Source organism: Garra rufa, chromosome 6 (assembly GCF_049309525.1).
Source record: "Garra rufa chromosome 6, GarRuf1.0, whole genome shotgun sequence".
NCBI classification, from domain to species: Eukaryota; Metazoa; Chordata; class Actinopteri; order Cypriniformes; family Cyprinidae; genus Garra; species Garra rufa.
The window spans coordinates 45,428,818-45,450,057 of record NC_133366.1 but is presented as its reverse complement, the minus strand read 5'-3'; the positions used below and the strand labels follow the sequence as shown (position 1 = coordinate 45,450,057).

The 21,240-nt window shown below is 35.7% G+C and overlaps 1 protein-coding gene across 1 annotated transcript; it reads left to right on the top strand.

The window, feature by feature from the left end:
• The first annotated feature begins 1,187 nt into the window (after positions 1 to 1,187).
• Positions 1,188 to 21,020, top strand: trim2b (tripartite motif containing 2b). The gene is made up of 12 exons (XM_073841815.1): positions 1,188 to 1,327; positions 6,231 to 6,389; positions 8,512 to 8,672; positions 9,622 to 9,773; positions 10,133 to 10,313; positions 11,508 to 12,270; positions 14,134 to 14,237; positions 14,323 to 14,490; positions 14,603 to 14,771; positions 15,483 to 15,553; positions 16,002 to 16,142; positions 17,339 to 21,020. Exons 3-12 carry the CDS (start codon positions 8,565 to 8,567, stop codon positions 17,489 to 17,491), a joined length of 2,010 nt encoding a protein of 669 aa, XP_073697916.1. The 5' UTR covers positions 1,188 to 1,327; positions 6,231 to 6,389; positions 8,512 to 8,564; the 3' UTR covers positions 17,492 to 21,020.
• Positions 21,021 to 21,240: the final 220 nt, after the last annotated feature.

Below are 21,240 nucleotides of genomic sequence, written 5' to 3'. Positions count from 1 at the left end.
AATTGATCATATTGGCGGTACTGAAAATAAACGATGCACTGAACTGAACGAAACTCATATGTTTTGCTGATTATTGCTGCTGAAAATGTTCATTTATTGTCATGTTTTGGGCTGTACCAATTGGTCGGACTGGGAAAAACATTTGGAGTATGACAGACTGCCAAAAGTTATAACAAACAAAGAAGCAGAGTGCAAAAACTAAAAGGAACAAAAGGTGTCTGTGGTTGGCCAAACTGAACCAGGATTTCCAGGGCAAGAATCTTGACAATATTTGTGTTTGTTCTTATCGTTTCCAGTCAGATAGGTGAAATATTAGGCTAATATCTTATTTAATACTGCTCGTATGTATCTTTACCACCTATTAACTTTAGTTTGTCAAAATATTGCGCCCTTTCCTGCTTACCAAGTCCTTTTTTCCATGGTTTAGACAGCATAAATTAGCAGAGCAACATATTCAGTAGTACAGTCCATGCTGTTGTTTACATCCGAGTATCACCAATATGGCTGTGTATCCAAATTGTGGCATAAATGCAAACCCTCTGTTAGCATAATATTTCACCTATACCTGACCAGAAATGATAAGAACAAACACAAATGTTGTCAAGATTCTTGCCCTGGAAATCCTGATTCAGTTTGGCCAACCACAGACAGTTTTTTTGATTTGTTGTACCTCTTAGTACACTAAATGTTTTTCCTGGTCCAACCAATTAGTACAGCCCAAAACATGACAACTGTTGACCAATTTCCGCAGCAATAATCAGCTAAATTTGCGAATTTGGTTCAGTGGTATTGTTTACATTAGCCTAAGTGCCGCCAATATGGCTGATTGATGAGGGGTCAGACAAACACTCTATAGAAATAAATGGTGACAAACTTAGAGCTGAATATTGTCTAGTACCCTCAAATCCCCTCAGTATACAAAATGTAAAAAAAAAAGAAAAGAAAAAAAGAATCAATTTCAATAAAATGTGTTTTGGATACCAGGGGGTTAATCGTGTTTTTAGTGTGAGAGGAGACAGACAGAAAAAAAAATCAAGGTAGAGGGAGAGCACTGAGATTATTTGCTTCAATCAGTCAGTCTGTGCTTCGTGTCCTGTGATTGGCTGCTGAGCGGCAGCCCGCGCCTGGCCCCTCCCCTACGGCATGCTGGTGTGAGTTGCTTATGTCGCTGTAGTGCAGAGAGAGGGGGAGTGAACAGAAACGAAAAGAGACTGTGCAAAACAGCCCCCCACCCCTCCTCGACGGGAAATGGGTTTCAGGCTGATGAGTAAGGCAAGAGGCTTCTGTAGCGCTTGTGATTCTGAAGCTACGCAGCTATGGAGGAGAGGTAAGACCCGAAATACTGACAGAGACATAGGACAGTAGAGAAAGCGAGGCTGGTTGTTTTACAGTCAGGGAATTAAATAGCAGCATCTGCGATAACACCAACGCACCATGTTTCCATGGGAAGCAAGAACGGGGGTGGGGTGGAAGGAGAGGAGGAGGAGAGGAGAGGAGATGGATGCTCACATATGCACGGTGATGGAAGATGTTACTGTTGCGTTCGCAGCCTTGTTTCTTTATATCAAGTGGTTTTAATGCATGGAATGCTTGAAGCCTGAACTTGTTCTGTTGATGACTGCATATGACTCGTGCAATCATACAATATTAGGTATTTATTTTTTAGATTGAAAGTGAATGATTGAATCTTTCTGATAGGCCTCATGTATAGCAAAACTGCTACTTGTTTCCTTAGCTCTGCACCTATTCTAATATTCTGTTTATTTCATTTGTCTGGCTTTCACATATACTTGTACCTTTTTGGCTGGCAGCTTCTGGTGTACTGATTTAGCATGATGTCAATATGCTGTGATGCTTGGCCTAAAAAAAAGGAAATCAGGCATCTTTGCACTGAATTTTGCTTCACAATCTGTAAAACCTAGTATTTTGTAATAGCATATTTACCTAGAAACATACAGTACATATACAGAAATACACAGTAGAAATATAGCATAAAATATATAGTAGAATACATGTGACCCTGGCCTGGACCACAAAATTATATTTTTCTTTTATGCCAAAAATCATTAGATTATTAAGTAATGATCATGTTCCAGTAATATATTTCGTAAATTTCCTGCCTTAAATATATCAAAACCTTACTTTTTGATTAGTGATATGCATTGCTAAGAACTTCATTTAGACAACTTTAAAGGTGATTTTCTTAATATTTAGATTTTTTTGCACCCTCAGCCAAATATTGCCCTATCCTAAAAAACCATACATCAACGGAAAGCTTATTTATTCATTATTTTATGATCACATAAAATATAAAAATACTTATATACTATGAAATATGTCATGCTATTATTATTAATTGGTTTTATGTGTAAGAAATTATGTTTCTGCCTCTTAGAAAAGTAAAATACCAATATGTGATTGAAATAGGAAGCACTCTCCATAATTAGGGAACACAAAAGTTTTATTTATTTATTTATTTTGACGCAATAAAGGAACACATCCAATTTGTAGATTGAGTGTTAGATAAACTGCTTTCTAAAATTCAACTTCTGTTGAAGTGCAGACAAGGGTTTTGATCTGTGTGATGGAAGGGCATGCTCTTCCCCATGTCAGATAGAGCTTTACAGCCAGGCTGATTGCATCACTTCTTCCTTTTCCAAGAGCAGGAACCATTTCTTAAAATTTACAGTCCCCTTTGTCAGAGACTGGTTCTTGTTCATAGTCTTCTTTGGCAGCCTCAGTGGTGTTTGGCAGAACCAGGACATGAAACATGGATCAGCGAACACATGTTACGACATTTGAGCGCTGTATCTGTCTGAAGGCATCCTGGCATTTCTTCTGAATGGCCTTCCTACATTGTTCTTCAAGACTTGCTGCAGTGAACCAGTTTCCTGCCATTATTACCACAGTAGTTTATACAAATGATCCTCCTTATTCAGGATGTTTCATCTAAGCGAATCAACCCACCAGCAAATCAGTACACAGAGGAATACATGGTGGACCTCTTCCTACCTTCACCATCTTCAGATGAAAGCAAACTGAGAGTGAAGTGGGTGTTGCTTAATTATACTTCCAGGCGTTTTCCCAATCCTAGATCATTTGTTTTCACGTTTAAGTGTTTCCAGACCAGGCTGCAGTAATGGAATTGTACTAAAATATCATCTTTGAGCCTTGTGACTTTTTTTTAATTCATAATCTTTATTTAATCATATTCATATAATCTTTAATTAAAAACATAAATGTACAACAACATCTCTTCTATGTAGCAAACAACAACAATCCAACAAGTCAATTACACTTTACCATTTTATGCTGATTTCAATTAAAAATTTAAACTGTTCTTAAGAAAAATCCCTTTAGTTTTTACTTTGTTTGTGGCATTTCTGTGTATTTGAACCCTTTCCAGCAATCAGTGTATAATTTTGAGATCCATCTTTTCAAGGAACTCATATGCAACTATAACAGAAGGTTCAAACGCTCACTGACGCTCCAGAAGGAAACACAATGCATTAAGAGCCGGGGGTTGAAAACTTTTTGAGTTTAAAGATTACTTTGTCTTCTAGGGAAAATGTAAGTATCTTCTGTAGCTTCTGAAGAGCAGTACTAAATGGAAAAATAATATGATATTTAGGCAAAATAAGAAAAATGTACACATCTTCATTCTGTGTGTAAAGATGGATCTCAAAATCATACAATCATTATTGGCAAGGGTTCAAATACAAAAAAAATGCTGAAAATCCAAAGACTTTGTGGGTCCTAAAGGATTTTTCTGAAGAACAGCAGGCAGTTTAACTGTTCAGGACAAATAAGGAACTCGTGAACAACTATCACTAAACAAAAAATAAAATAAAAGAACACACACACACACACAGCTGTTGATCATTCAGGTAGCACGCAGTATAAGAATCAAGTACATTTAAACATTTGAATGGGGTCATTTTTATAAATTTAACTATTACTTTTTTTGTGGACTGTATGTAAATGTGTTTTATGTGAAATATTTTATTCAGGTACTATTCAAAACTAAATAAAACAATGACAAGCATTTTGTATGATCCCTCTTATTTTGGTAAAATAATTGTGTAGATTCTGCAAGGTGCATGTAAACTTCTGAGTCTGACCTCAACTCTTCTAAAAAATAAATACTTCATGTGTTTACATACATAATGCAGCAAGTTATTAAGTTAACAATATGCTAAGCTAGCTGACTAATCAAAGTTAAGATAACAGGCTAAATGAATGAAAAGGTTGACTGTCTACCTTATCTGAAGGTTTAGCACCACTGACCCATTATTTTTGAGGCCCTATTTTATACCCCAGGCAAGACAAGACATTTTTCTTTTTTATGGTTTTGTAACATGTAGTGCTGGCTGTGAAGCTCATGATTATGACAGGTTAGTGCTTGTGCCATCATGAGAATGACACGTCCTTTTCATTCTGCGAACTAACAGGAAAACTATCGGGTGCTTTTGGATCTTCTGTCCAGAATGCATGAGTGGTTTTACCCTGGGGAGATTCTGCTTCAGTAACTCTAAATAGTCCTTCACAAAATCGCTTGCCTGTCTTTGCCAGGATCCTTATGGTTAACGTTCCTTGTCCTTTGTCATTATGATCTCTGAGATGGAAAGAGGGGCTCTGGTTCTAACACTGAGAGCTTTTTTGCGACAGAAATGCCATTGTCTGTGGAGTAATGACATATGGCAGCTCAATATTCCATTTCCTTGTATTACATCATCATATGAGCGTTATCTTTTCATCCGATTCAATTCCCCTGTGACCTCATTCCCATTCAAGTAATTCCCAAGTAACTTACTTTATCAGTATTCATGAGTAGTTGTGGTTTTGAATAATTTTCTAGTCATTATGTGGGGTACTATCATAACATATTACTTCTTTTATATAGGAGTGCTTGTAGTTACTGATTCAAGGCTCAGGAAACACAAAGTATAATTATGACCCAATTCCAGTTACCTTTTTAATGAAAACTAAAAGCACTGTAGGATATAAATGACTGAACCAGCTGTAATCCAAAGCAAATACAGTCAATGTGATGTTTAGTCGTTTAATCCTGTTTTGCCTAAATTTTCATTAGTCTAAGAGTGTCTTTAATCCATTCACATCATGACAACATAGGAAAGATCCAATTATTTCTATCAAAATGAATGGTTTGTTTTATGGTGGGCATGAATGGAAGCTGTTAAAGGTCAAAACCATGGGTCATCATTGGGTTTCTACCATCTGTTGGTGAAATACATTGAAATCAGTACCAAAGATCATAGTGAACCTCAGACAAAAAGGACTTGTGTGTTTGTTCTGTGCCCTATTGCTCAGTCACAACATTACAGCCTTCTGTAAATTATTCATTAACTTCATGTTTAAGAGTGGTATTTCAGTATATTTAAGTTTATGTTGTTATATAATTCTTCGAAACAGCTGGATTTAATAGCAAAGTGCCAGTGAACAAAGTAAACTTCACGCGCATTTTTAACTCTGTGCTCATATTTTATTTCAGATTGTGGTATTATACACTACTGTTCAAAAATTTGGGGTTGGTAGATTTTTAATGCTTTTGAAAAAAGTCTCTTAAGCTCATAAAGACTGTTTATTTGATCAAAAATACAGTAGTAATGCTTTAATATTGTTAAAAAAATATTAGAATTTAAAATAACAGTTTTCTATTTTAATAAGAGTTTAAAATGTAATTTATTCCTTTGATGCAAAGCTGATTTTTCAGCATCATTACTCCAGTCTTCAGTGTCACATGATCCTTCAGAAATCATTCTAAAATGCTGATTTGATGCTCAGAAACACTTCTTGTTATTGTCACAGTTGAAGACGTAAGTGTCCTGTTGAAATGTCTTCAAAAATACTTCAGCCATGAGACCGCGCTCATTAACGTGCTTTCAGCACATACATTGCAGAATGAGAAAATATTCATGTGACTGCAGCTCTTGTGAATTGCCATTTTATGTTACCATAGTAACCTGTAGGTCTCTGTGAATTTGTGTGTAACCCAGTGAGATTATTTTTAACTCTCATTCATGTTCCGTAAGTTCATTTACCATGGTATCATGGTGATACCATGTTCTTTGGACACATACCATGGTTTATCTAGCTTTTCTACATTCTAAAGTTTTTTTTTTTTTGTATGTGTACTGTGTAGACTTTAATATTGTATGTTTCTGTGTTCATATGTGGAGTTTTAACTCTGGCCTCTCTTTTCTCCATAGGGCCCAGTGTCAAATGATGGGAGACTGTAATTGGCCCCTGCAGCCTGTGGTCTGTTTGTGTCTCCAGTGGATCAAATACACCTTCTTTCCTTAATATCCCTGCATTATATAAGAATACACACATTTACATGCACAACGCCTGAGCTTCATCTCTCTAAGGTGAGAAACACTTCCTTCTGTGAAGTATTTGCTCTGCATCAGACTGGATTTCTTTAGCTGTTATATGCTTATGTTAAACTCTTAACCTGGTTTCCACTAACTTTGTGGCTTTTATGCCTAATTTATTTATGGAAAATATTTTCTGTACTGCAACTTGGTTTCCCCCTTTTTTTACTTGGTGGTGTCTGTACTTAATGTTAGCAACATTTTCCTGTGCCTTTGCAAATATTAATATTATGGGTGTTTTATGTTTATATTATTATAAAGCCACTAGGAAACTAGTGGAACATGTTTTGGAATGATTTTTAGAAATGAAACGTCTTAAGCCTGGCTCACACTGCAGCTGCTGTATGAGCCTGTTGGATAGTGGAGATGGAGGAAACTACTTCTTGAGTTTTTGTTGTAACACTGTCTGTATAATATGTCGAAAACTTACCCAAACTGCAAGGACAAAGAAAAGCTGGGTTGAAATTGCCTCAGATTTTAACGTACAGGGAGAGTGTAGAAAGTTGCTAGCATGCAAGCTAACATCTGTAGTGAGATCACGTGAGGCGATCCCTCCGGCATGATAATCTGAATAATATCTTCTAGTGTGTGATGTGCCATAGTTTTCAAATGTTCAAATGTGCATGTTTAAGATTTCAGGGAAGATAATCTGCAAAGATTCTCCTTATGTTTGCACTTCAACCAGATTTCATAATCGGTTAGATTTTAAAAATCCTGTAGTGTGAGCCAGGCTTTAAACGTTCAGTTGTACTGTTTCTCCACCTGTTTTGGCATAGGCTTCACTATGGAAGCCCGTTTCCACCACGGAGTAAAAAATATAAAAGGTAATGGTGAAGTATAGCTTGAAATCTAAAAAATAAATTACACTTGTGAGATATAGTCACAATTATGAAAATTAAAGCAACTGTATGGACATTTTTAACTTTTAAATATCAATTTCAAAATCATTCTAATGCTGATGCCTCTGTTCTGGGAGTATGTACGTTTTGTAAACAGTATGGAATTCTACAAAAAGTGGTTGATTGCTTTAAGGCAGCAACAAATGCAAGTATACAGCTATTTACATCATTTTGACTAATTACATAATTCCACTCACTTAAAGGGGACATCGGATGCCCATTTTGCCTAAGTGTGTATGATTCTTTAGGGTCTTCATGAAATGTCTATAACATTCTCTGATTAAAATTCCTCAATGTTTGTGTAAAAACACCCTTTTTACCTTGTCAAAAACAGCTCTGTTCACATGAGCTACTGCTCATCCCACCCCCTCTTCTGTTTTTTTTTTTTTTTTTTTTTGTATTTAGTTGCGTGTTACCATCAAAAACAAAACTTATCCACTGCATCTTCAGCAGTGGGCTACTTTAACACTATTGCCGCAGGTTGTTTTTAATGTCCACGGGTTGAAGCGACCCCAATAACGTGATATTTAGCCCCTGGAAGTCAAATTTTACCAGAAAAAAAAAAAAACAGAAAGCGAATTTTACCGGGGAACACCTTTGAAATGCGATTGGGCTAGTTTTGGGCTAGTTTTGAGTAGATAATTGGTCAGGTTTTGTTGTGGTAACCCTGGTCTTCAGTGGCTCTCATGTCGAGAGAAAATGAAGACTCTTATGTTCACTTTTACATCTAACTACAAAACACCTGCATTGCTTACAGGACATTGTTGTCGTGACAGCTCCTTGAGCATGGAGAAAATGAAGGAACGGGTTGAGGGCTGAAATATGCAAATAGGGGACAGTCCATTATTGGTCATGGGAGGGGCCTGAACAGTATGACATCACACTGCTCAGAAAATCAGAACAGCTTGATAATTGAGACTAGTTAAGTTTTTCGGGGAAAAAAAAGAGTGAATGGATTTTTATCATTTTAGGGGGGTTGTGTCCACACACTGCTTATTCTGCTATGCAAACACAATATAAAAGTGAATTTTGCATCCGATGTCCCCTTTTAACTGTAGGTGGCTTTGAAGTCTCAAAATACACAAAACTACATACAGTTGCTTTTTTTTTAAAGTTTAAATTTCTAGATATGAGTGGTCAAACTGCTTTCTCCAAAAATAATACACCAATAAAACACTTACTTCAGGCTGTCCCATATCTTTTTCATCCTGTTTTAGGTTTGTGCTTTCTGCATCCTTGTATTGTGGGTGCAGTTACATCTTCCAACCGCATGGAGGCGCAGCAGGCTTCTCCTGACAGCAGCAGTGAGGAATGTACTGTACTAGAGGCTCTGCCTGGCAAGGGAACAGCGCTAATTTGCTCTCAACACAAAGGAAAAGTGAGACTCATTTCAATACACACAAACACACACACACCATAAAATGATTGCACAGATGGGTGAAATATCTCTCACAGGCAGTGTTTTCCCATGAGCATAAGCTTTCTGTCCCAGAAAAACAAGTGTACCCTGATCTCAGCTGGTCCCTCTATAAATATCATTAAGTTAAGACATGAAGCTAAGTCTGCTGGTAGGTTAGGGAACATTTAGGATGGCTGTTCCTACAGAAAGTAATTCTTACATTTTGCATAATATATCCGCCTCATTCGCTGTAGGGAAATAACAAGAAGGATAACAACGTGCACTAAACAATAAAAATGTAAAAAAGCAAAACAAGCTGTTTTGTACAGCTAAAATAGCTGGAAGCGAATGACACTGTAAGCTAGAAGCCATTAAATTTACAAATGGCTGTGCCCATTATATTATGAAATATATTCTACTTATTCCAAGAAAAGCTAATGATTAAGCATCACAAGGTGACTACATGATAAAACTTGAAAAGCTTGAAGGAAGGATCAATGGAAATTATTTTAGAAAACAAATTAGAATAGATAAGATTTCTAGAAGTGTATTTACAGTTGAGGTCAAAAGTTTGCACCCCCCTTTCAGAATCTGCAAAATGTTAATTATTTTACCAAAATAAGAGGGATCATACAAAATGCATGTTATTGTTTATTTAGTATTGACCTGAATAAGATATTTCACATAAAAGACATTTACATATAGACCACAAGAGAATAGTTGAATTTATAAAAATGACCCCATTCAAAAGTTTACATCCCCTTGTGATAGTTGTTCATGAGTACCTTGTTTGTCCTGAACAGTTAAAGTGCCCACTGTTCTTCAGAACAATTATTCAGGTCATTTTTGTGTATTTGAACCGTTTTTTACTTGAAACCCTTATGGAGTGTTTTTAAATTTCTGCAATTTTCTTCTGTGCTGTACTCAGTTGTCTGCGTTATACTGTTTGGCCTGTGAGAATCCAGTATGTGAGGACTGTATGAATGGAGAACACGCTGAGCACCCCACTGATTCGCTGGAAAATATTTTGGACCAACAGCTAGCGGCATTGCAGGACAGAGTGGATTCAGCTAAGAACAGGTGCTCCCATGATGCACATTATGTCATTCTCTGTACTGTTTAATAATTAGGCTTACAAATAAGAAGGCCCACACAGGTAGCTCTTGTGAGGCTTTCATCTGCCATCAAAATTCATTTTGCTACACATTTTACTATATTTATATCTATTCCACAAACTTGACCTAACCATCAGTATAGAAAATATGAATCTGAGTCTGTAGATAATGTGTGGGCCTCAGACTAAGAAAAAATTCCATCTTCTAATTGCTTAATTCATTAACTGATTGCTCAGTGATCTATTGTTTATGTCTTCAATAATGGCTGATAGATGAATATACAAATGAATGGATGGTTAATGGACCTGTTTAACTTACTCGCAGGCTTCCTCAGATAAGAGAGGCAGTTCAGAGTTTGAGAGACATTCTGCAGCAGTTGAATTCTCAGCGGAGCTCCATAGAGGAAGACATCCACTCCTCCTTCAGCGAGCTCCACAAAACTCTCGATACGCGCAAGAGTGTCCTGTTAATGGAGCTGGAAGTCACTTACGGACTGAAACAGAAGGTATGTGCACAGAAGACTCAACTTAAAATTGTTTGCATTTTGCTGAGCTAACAGCATTATACTCTAATAAGCATTAAAATACATGCTTCACACAAATATTGGCAAGCACAAATTAGTCTATATTCAATTAGATTAAATATGCATATTTTTTTGGTATTTAATACATTTGAATGTACAGTTTATTAATAATTGTTTTAAGAGTTTATATCTCACAATTCTGACGTAAAGAATACGTTCACTTCCAGAACAAAAATTCACAGATAATTTACTCACCCCCTTGTCATTCAAGATGTTCATGTCTTTCTTTCTTTGGCCGTAAAGAAATTATGTTTTTTGAGGAAAACATTTCAGGATTTCTCTCCATATAGTGGACTTCTATGGGTGCTTCAAAGACCCTTCTTCCTCAGCTGGGATCGTTTAGAGCCCTTTGAAGCTGCATTTAAACTGCATTTTGGAAGTTCAAACTCTGGGGCACCATAGAAATCCATTATATGGAGAGAAATTCTGAAATATTTCCCTCAAAAAACATAATTTCTTTACGACTGAAGAAGGAAAGACAGAAACATCTTGGATGAGTAAAAGGGGGTGAGTAAATTATCTGTACATTTTCATTCTGGAAGTGAACTTTTCATAACTCGCAATTGCGATATATAAACTCACAATTATGAAAAAAAGGTCACAATTGTGAGATATCGTAATTCTGAGAAAAAAAGTTAGAATTGTGAGTTAATATCTCGCAATTCTGATTTTATAACTCACAATTGTGAATTTATGTCTCAAAGTTCTGAGAAAAAAGTCAGATTTGCCAGAATAAACGTCAGAATTGTGAGATAAAATGTTGCAATAACCTTTTTTTCTTTTTCTTTATTTTTATTGGGGAAAATGGGCTTCCATAAAAACAGTTTAGTTGAATAATATTTTGTGGAAATCATGATTTTTTTTAATGAATAGAACGTTTAAGAGAACAGCATTTATTTGAAACAGAAATCTTTTATAACATTATGTCTTTACTGTCACTTTTAATCAATTCATTGCAACCTTGCTGAATAAAATATTAATTTCTTACAAAAAAATAAACAGTCATGTGTCATTATTAAATTGCTGTTTATTAAAATATATTTGCGTGTTAGTTTAATATAAATAAAATAAAAAATATCCTAACATCCCTACTGTTTATTTTTGTGTATCCGAAAGGTTTTGCAGGCTCAGTTGGACACTCTTCTGCAGGAGGAAGCTGCCATCAACTATAACTGTGGTTTGACCGGCGAAGCCCTGGACGGGGGAAACAAAGCTGTCATTCTGCAGACCCATAAAGACGTGGGAGAAAGACTCAGCGACCTGGCCAGCCAGGGCCTTCCTCTTCAGCCTGAGGAGAACGACCAGCTGGATCTCATGATGGAGATCGAAGGACTTCGCAAGTCCATCCACAACCTGGGAACTATCGTCACCACCAATGCTGTGGCCAGTCAGACTGAGGCATCAGGGGAAGGTCTGGAACAGTGTGTAGTGGGCCAGCCGGCAACGGTCCTCATAACCACAAGAGACAAGTCTGGAGGACTGTGCAAGACGGGTAATGCTATCATCTCAGCTGAAGTCTGCACGCCGGATGGCAGCGTTGCAGACGGCGAAATAGTGGACCATAAAAATGGAACGTATGAATTTCAATACACGGTGAAGAAAGAGGGAAATTTTAGTCTAGCACTTAGACTTTATGATCAGCATATCAAAGGAAGCCCCTTTCAGTTAAAGGTCACCTGCTCTCCCGATGATTCTCCAACCACCACCACCGCAGCCAATGCTGCATCCACGGGATCAAGCGATGGTGGGGCAAGAAAACGGAGTGCAAAGTCTCCAGGGAGCAGGAGTCGGCAGAAGGGTGTCAGACGAGGAGGAAGCTTGTTCAGCACCCCAAAAAAGAGAGTGAACCCGATCGAGGATGACCTCATTTTTAGAATAGGTACATGCAGGAAAAAACTAACGGAGATGGTTTAATAAATCATGAACTGCTTTTTCTCTGTTGAAAATTACTACAACGTCACTAGTTTTGCTGTCTTTTTCATCTAGACTAGCACCAAACCAGTGTTATTTTGGTAACACTTTACAATAAGGTTTATTAGTTAACATTAGTCAACTAGTTTAGTTAACATGAACTAACATTAGTTATAGGGCTGGGCGATTAATCGAAAAGTAATCGAAATCGACATTCAGAACCTATAATCGATCAAATTTTTCCAGGTCAATTATTTCAATTACTTTCCCTTTAAAAACACTACTGCGTGTGGAGTCAGGTGACCCCGCTCAGTTACGTTACATTATTCCTCCGACATGTCGATGGAGAGCTTAAGCAGTATTTATACAGTAAAAAGTATTTACAGGATATACAAGAGTAATTTTATTTAGAAGAGATACTGCTTATTTTCTACTTTTAATATTTATTATTATTTTATAAATAATTTATTTTGTTTCCAAAAGTGCAAGTTATTTATTTTCACTAATTTAAGAAAAATGTGACTTTTCGTTTTAAGCAATGTGTGCTTTAATTTTAGTTGTTCAACACTGATGTTCAATAAATAATCATAGATAGTAGATAGTGTGTGCACCCTTCATTCAAAAATCTCTCACTTGTAATATGTGAGCATATTTACTGTACAAAACTTGTCAGTGAACTATGAGGGCAAAAAAATAAATATTTAAATATAATTCTATTAATGAATAAAATAATCGTTCATTAATCGTAATCGGGTTAAAATGTTCAATTAATTGAGATTTTGATTTTAGGCCAAATCGCCCAGCCCTAATTAGTTAATACATTAACTAACAATAACTAATAAAACCTTATCATAAAGTGTTACTGTTATTTTAGTATCATTGATATACTATTTCAATTTTTGGTAATAAATCAGTGTATTTTTCTTACTTCCTTTGCACAATTTTACCTTTTTTTTATTTATGTAAATTTTATTTTTTTGTGTTTTTGTTTCTTTCTTAATATGTTTTTTTTTTTCTAAATACGTTTTTATTAATTAGTTTTAGTTTAAAATAAAATAAGAAATTTTGCAATAACTAAAATAGTGAAATATTTTATTTCAGTAAATTAATTAATTCATTTATTTTTGGTTGTAGTTTTTATTAACGATTATAACCTTGCACCAAACTAGTACAAACACTACCTTTTAAAGGTTTGGGGTTGGTAAGATTTTTAAAATCTTTTTACAAGAGGTCTCTTATGCTCATCAAGCTGCATTCATGTACTTCAAAAATAGATGAAAAACTGAAATATTGTGAAATATTATTACCATTAAAAATAATTTTCTATTTGAATATATTTTAAAAGTCAAAATTTTAGCATTGTTGCTTCAGTCTTTAGTGTAATTATTTTACCAAAATGAGGGGGATCATACAAAATGCATGTTATTTTTTATTTAGTACTGACCCGAATAAGATATTTCACATAAAAGACGTTTACATATAGTCCACAAGAGAAAATAATTTGAATTTATAAAAATGACCCCGTTCAAAAGTTTACATACACAGCTGTGGGTTTTTTTGTGTGTTTATTTGGCTGCTTAGTGATAGTTGTTCATGAGTCCCTTGTTTGAACAGTTAAACTGCCTGTGTTCTTCAGAAAAATCCTTCTGCTTTTTAGAAGCTACAGAAGATACTTATGTTTCCTAGAAGACAAAATAAGTTAAATTTACCCTGATCTTCAAATTCAAAATGTTTTCACCCCTCGGCTCTTAATACATCGTTTTTACTTCTACTTCAGAGGTTCTGATATCTTTATCTCAAGTCTTTTACATAACATCTCTTTGTTTAATAGGAACAAAAGGGAGGAATAAAGGAGAGTTCACTAACCTCCAAGGAGTAGCGGCTTGTTCAGAAGGAAAAATCTTAATTGCAGACAGTAACAATCAGTGCGTGCAGGTAAGAAACCCCTGTCCTGTAAACTGTGGATACAGTATATCTTCATGTAGAATCTGATAACCAAACTCAATCCTCTGTTAAACAGATATTTTCAAATACGGGAGAGTTTCAGAGCCGGTTTGGGGTACGTGGCCGTTCACCAGGACAGCTGCAGCGGCCCACTGGAGTAGCTGTGCATCCAAATGGGGACATCATCATTGCTGACTATGACAATAAGTGGGTTAGCATCTTCTCCAGTGAGGGCAAATACAAGGTCAGTTATATTTAGTTAGTACGGACAGGCAGATTTCAGAATTAGTGTGTAACTGCTTCAGTATTGACATAACTTCTAGAGTTTTATTGACAATATTCTGGTTTTTCTGAAGGCTAAGCTGGGCTCAGGAAGGCTGATGGGTCCAAAAGGTGTATCCGTGGATCAGAACGGCCATGTTATTGTTGTGGACAACAAGGCCTGTACAGTTTTCATCTTCCAGCCCAGTGGGAAACTGGTCACTAAGTTTGGCAGCAGGGGAAACGGCGACAGACAGTTTGCAGGTAGGCACAGGTCTACGGTAGTCAACATTCGAAGTGGATCAAAAAAATTCATCAAAGTTGTCCTAAGATAAGAACGGGTATTCTTTTTGGTTTTAGGACAAATTTGATGAAAGGTTTTGATCCACTTCGAATGTTGACTACTGTATAGCATCTGATGAAGGGCTGCAGACTGGATTGTAACATACAGATGCCAATGATATAAAATATGTGACCCTGGACCACAAAACCAGTCTTAAGTAGCAAAAGCCAATAATACGTTGTATGAATCAAAATGATCGATTTTTCGTTTATGCCAAAAATCATTAGGATGTTAAATAAAGATCATGTTCCATGAAGATATTTTGTACATTTTCTACTGTAAATATATCAAAACTTAATTTTTGATTAGTAATATGCATTGCTACAAAACTTCATTTGGACAACTTTAAAGGCAATGTTTTTAGATTTTTTTTTTTGCACCCTCAGATGTTAGATTTTCAAATAGTTTTATCTTGGCCAAATATTGTCTTATCCTATCAACAATACATCAATGGAAAGCTTATTTGATCAGCTTTCAGATGATGTATAAATCTGAATTTCAAAAAATTGACCCTTATGACTGGTTTTGTGGTCCAGGGTCACATATGGCTATGTGATTTGAGTGAAACAGTCATGTAATCTAATCATTCATTTGTTTTCTAGAGTTTAACCTAGCTTTTTCTTTCCATGTAGGACCACACTTTGCGGCGGTCAACAACAACAATGAAATAATCATCACAGACTTCCATAACCACTCTGTTAAGGTAAAATTAAACATTTAAAGGGACAGTTCACCCAAAAATGAAAATTCTGTCATTAAATACTCACCCCCATGTCATTCCTAACCTGTAAGACCTTTGTTCATCTTTAGAACACAAATGAAGATATTTTTGATCAAATCCGAGAGCTTTCTGACCCTGCATAGACAGCATGCAACTGACATGTTGAAGGCCCAGAAAGCTAGTAAGGACATTGTTAAAATAGTCCATAAAATTACGGTTGAACCCCTGATGTCACATGGACTATTTTAATGATGTCCTTAAAACTTAATCCATTTAAGTTTTCTAACAATGTCAACAGTCATCACAAATATTTCCATGCTACATGAACAAAAGAGTGTATTTTGCTTTTTTTGTCTTTTTTATTCATAATGTATAGTATTCTGTAATCTATGTAACATTTCTATATATTATACTTTAAACTCTCTTATAGGTATTTAATGCAGATGGAGAATTCTTGCTGAAATTTGGCTCAAACGGTGAAGGCAACGGGCAGTTTAATGCTCCCACGGGGGTTGCTGTGGATGTCAATGGGAACATTATTGTGGCAGACTGGGGAAATAGTCGGATACAGGTAATGAGTTCTTGTGAAGTCCTGTGTTAACCTGACAGACACATAAGTCAGTCAATATAAATTCCAACCACCCCATGTCTAGACTATCTAGCCAGAAACATTTAGTTAGTACTTTAAAATATAATGTAATCACAGTCAGTCAAGTTAAAATCCTCCACTTTGTGATTGTGACATCAATGTTTATTCATTATTTATTTTATGTTCTGCACTTGGAAACGTTGATTGATTTTGATCCTAGCTTTTATCCTGAACTCACAGCAGTAGTTGAGTCAAAAGTTTTTTTAACAGTAGGATATTCAATGTTTTTTAAAGAAGTGTCTTCTGCGCACCAAACCTGCATTTATTTGATCCAAAGTACAGCAAAAACTGTACAATTTTGAAATATTTTTACTGTTTAAAATAACAGTTTTCTATTTGAATATATTTTAAAATTTAATTTATTCCTGTGATTTTAAAACTGGATTTTTTTGCATCTTTTCTCCAGTCTTCAGTCATGATCCTTCAGAAATCGTTCTGATATTCCTATTTGCTGTTAAAAAAACATTTAGTATTATTATTGGTGAAAACAGCTGAGTACAATTTTTTCAGGTTTCTTTGATGAATAGAAAGTTCAGAAGAACAGCATTTATCTGAAATATAAATCTTGTGTAACATTATAAATGTCTTTATCATTACTTTGATCAATTTAAAGCATCCTTGCTAAATAAAAACATTAATTTCTTTCCCCCCAAAAATGGTATAGTGTACAATGTTACAAAAGCTTTTAATTTCAGATAAATGCTGATCTTTGGATCTTTCTATTTATCAAAGAATACTGAAAAAATGTACTGTGTGCTGTTTTAAGTATTGATAATAATAATAATAATAATAATTATAAAATGTTTCTTAACAGCAAATTAGCATATTAGAAAATGTGAAATTAAAGACTGGAGTAATGTTGCTGAAAATTTTAGCATTTTAAAATGTATTAAGATAAAAGGCAGTTATTTTAAATAGTAAAAATATTTAACAATATCGCAGGCTTTGTGAGCAGAAGAGACTTCTAAATTAATTTTAAAAGTATTTTGCAGACATTTCATGAAGACCCTAAAGAATCATACCATCATCTGATCATAGCATCATCTGTCCCTGTTAAATAAATACAAACTTACCCAGAGCATTACAAAATGTAATTCAGAAATCATTCTCATTCTCAGGTGTTTGACGGAAGTGGATCGTTCCTGTCCTACATCAATACAGCGGCGGACCCTCTCTACGGTCCGCAGGGTCTCGCTCTGACCTCGGATGGCCATGTTGTTGTGGCTGATTCTGGGAACCACTGCTTTAAAGTCTACCGCTACCTGCAATGACTTCAGACAGACTCCGATCTAAGACACAAAGAGAATCATACTGTATGTGTCCAAATCTTGCACTTAATGTAATGTAATGGTATTCTTCCTCTTTGGTTTTCACATATTTGTTACTGTTGTCGGATGACCTTCTAAGAAGACTACAGCTTGTAAACACTGTTAATGGGATGCCTTGGAATGCCTTTGCCAAACCTCCACACTCTACACTGTGGAAACACTGAGACGTCAGAATGCATCGGTGAGTGAACTACTACCTAAGCTGAAACTCTGCTCTTATGTGCTGCATGTGTGGACCATGCATGCGCCGCCAAACTTTGGACACATCCGAATTCCATCTGACTTCTAGGATGATATTAAAACACCGTCTCACACTTCTATGAACCTTTTGATAGGGATATGTCTTAGAGATACTCGTATCTCATTCAGCCAAGAGAGCAGACAGCGATGTCTCACTGTCTTCAAGCTTTAGCATTCCCTCTTCCCTCTGTTGGCTTTATTGTTCATATCTTACAGTTGACTAATAAACTATTAGTCAAATGTTTGGAATAACTATGATTTCTCTAATGTTAAGAAGTCTTTGATGCTCATCAAGACTGCATTTATTTGTCAAAAATACAGTAAAACAGTAATGTTGTGAAATAGTACTACAATTTAAAATAATTGTTTTCTATTTAAATATATTTAAATAATCTTATTTATTCCTGTGATTGTACATTTAATACTTTTATTCAGCAAGGACGCATTAAAATATTCAAAAGTGACAGTAAAGACTTACAGTATCTATAAGTGAGTACACCCCTCACATTTCAGCAACTATTTTAGTATTCTACCTTCTCAAGGGACAATACTATAGAAATGAAACTTGGATATATTTTGGAGTAGTCAATGTGCAGCTTCTATAGCAGTAAAGATTTATTGTCCCTTGAAAATTACTCAACATACAGCCATTATTGTCAAAATAGCTGGCAAAAAAGTGAGTACACATATCCTATTCATCATGTTTATGTTTTTGTTTGCTTGACAGGACCATACAAAGTTGTGTATCTTGTATTAGAGCAGTTAAAATTTGGAGCTTTAAGTACAATTCTCTCATACTGACCACTGGATGTTCAACATGGCATCTCATGGCAAAGATTTGATAATTAGAATTGTTGCTCTCCACAAAGATGGCCAAGGCTGTTAGAGGTTCAGTAACACCCTGAAACCGAGTAGCCAGGGTCATACAGAGGTTTGCCAAGATAGGGTCCATTCGGAACAGGCCTTGCAAGGGTTGATCAATGAAGTTGAGCACTCATTCTGTGCGTCAGGTGCAGAACCTGGCTACAAAAAAACATGTACATGAGTGCTGCCAGCATTGCTTTAAAGGTTGCAGAAGTAGAAGGTCAGCTTGTCAGTGCTCAGACCATACTCCGCACACTGCAAGAAGTCGGTTTGCATAGGCGTCGTCCCAGGAAGATGCTTCTTCTGAAGCTGGCTCACAAGAAAGCCTGCAAACAGTTTGCTGAAGACAACCTGTCCAAGAGCATGAATTACTGGAACCATGCCCTGTGGTCTGATAAGGCTAAGATAAACTTGTTTGTGTGTGGCCATGCCCTGGTGAGGAGTACCAAGTAAAATTGTGCCTTGCCTGCAGTCAAGCATGGTGGTGGTAGCATCATGGTCTGGGGCTGCTGGTACTGGGGAGCTGCAGTTAATTGAGGGAAACATGGATTCCATTATGTACTGTACATTCTGAAGCAGAACATGACGCCTTCCCTCCAGAAACTAGGCAGAACGGCAGTTTTCCAACATGATAATGACCCCAAACACACCACCAAGATGACACCTGCCTTGCAGATGAAGCTGAAGCTGAAGGTGATGGGGTGGCCGAGTATGTCTCCAGAGCTGAACCCTATTAAGCACCTGTGGGGCATCCTCAAGTGTAAGGTGGAGAAGCACCATGTGTCTAACGTCCAGTAGCTCCGTGAGGAGTGGAAAAAGATCCCAGCAACAAGCTGTGCAGCTCTGGTCCATTCCATGCCCAGGATGATTAAGACAGTGCCAGATAACAATGGTGGTAACACAAAATATTGACACTTTGGACAAGTTCACTTAGGGCGTACTCACATTTGTTTTCAGCTATTTTGACAATAATGGCTGTATGTTGAGTAATTTTCAGGGGACAGTAAATCTATACTGCTATACAAGCTGCACATTGCCTACTCTAAAATATATCCAAGTTTCATTTCTATAGTATTGTCCCTTGAGAAGATATACTAAAATGGTTGCTGAAATGTGAGGGGTGTATTCACTTTTGTGAAATACTGTATGATATCAGTGTGTAATGATGCTGAAAATTCAGCTTTGCATCACAGGAATAAATTGCATTTTAAAATATATTCAAATAGAAAACAGTTATTTTAAATTATAATAATATTTCACAATATTACTGTTTTTACTGTCTATTTTTTAGCGAAAATATGCAACCTTGGTGAGTGTAAGAGATCAATATCATAAAAAGAATTCAAATTTTACTATTCGAATTCAAAAATCCAAATTGTTCCCAACTTTTGACTGGTAGTGCAGGCCTGATTATAGTTTCACAAACTCTGATCATATTCCACTGGTGTCTGTTTAATTAATTTTCAGTCCTATCAGTGCAACTGCAATAAGCAAAATTCCAGTGTGGTATTGAAACATCACCAATAACATTTGAATGGTTTGTCCTGTGTAATGACATACTGTGTGTACGTGTGTAAGCGACTAACAGTAGATTACACAACGCACTGTTGCCTTGCATACTTATAGAATGAACCTAGCAGCATATGGCTCTTTATTTAGAAAATATTAGGACTCTCTATTTTCCTTACAAATGCTATTAAAAACTGGAAATATCTATATATTTGTGTATTTATCGTAAATAATGTTTTAAAAATGTTTGGGTTTCAAATGCAAGCGTAGTTAAAAGCCAAACATTTTCAAAGAATTGCTTTTGATTTGTCGGTCATTCTCTTGTGTATCCCAGGATTCTTAAAGGCATGATTCACACAGTGTAGTTGTAATGATGTCATACAGATTTCATCATAACTGAATGGCAATAGTATCTCATCATCATTACAATGCAAAGGTCATTTTTTTTGTTCTTGCTTTTGTATTCAATTTCCAGAATGTGTTTTTGTTTTGGTACAAGCAAAAATTGTTTTGCATTTGCATAAAGTGCTGATTTGCTTTATTTTCTGTATATAAGGATTGTATGTAAAGAATGTTTTTTTTGTATGTTCATCAGAAAAGAATTTTACTTGAATGTTAGTTTTGTCTGTACAAAAAAAAATCAGCCTTAACATTTACATCTTGCAACATTTAGAATTGTTTTCACTATATTGATAAATGGTTTCAGTCGAGTATTTTATTTAATTTAGTTTATCTAGTTGATGTGTGCCTGTTTACGACGTACAATGATACTGCTTGGACTGGATTTTTATTAATATTGCTATCACGCCATATCATTATCACGCTAATGTACAGCGCATTAAAAGGTGACTTTGGAAAAGCTTGTTGTCCTCCATTGTATTAGTTAAAATGTAAATGCTATTTTTTATTTGCAACAATTTTATATTGTCTCTTTAAAACAATCAATATTTACAGTTTTAGACAAAAGTTTACATACACCTTGCAGAATCTGCTAAATGTTAATTATTTTACCAAAATAAGGGATCATTCAAAATGCATACAAAATGCATGTTGTTTTATTTAGTACTGACCTGAATAAG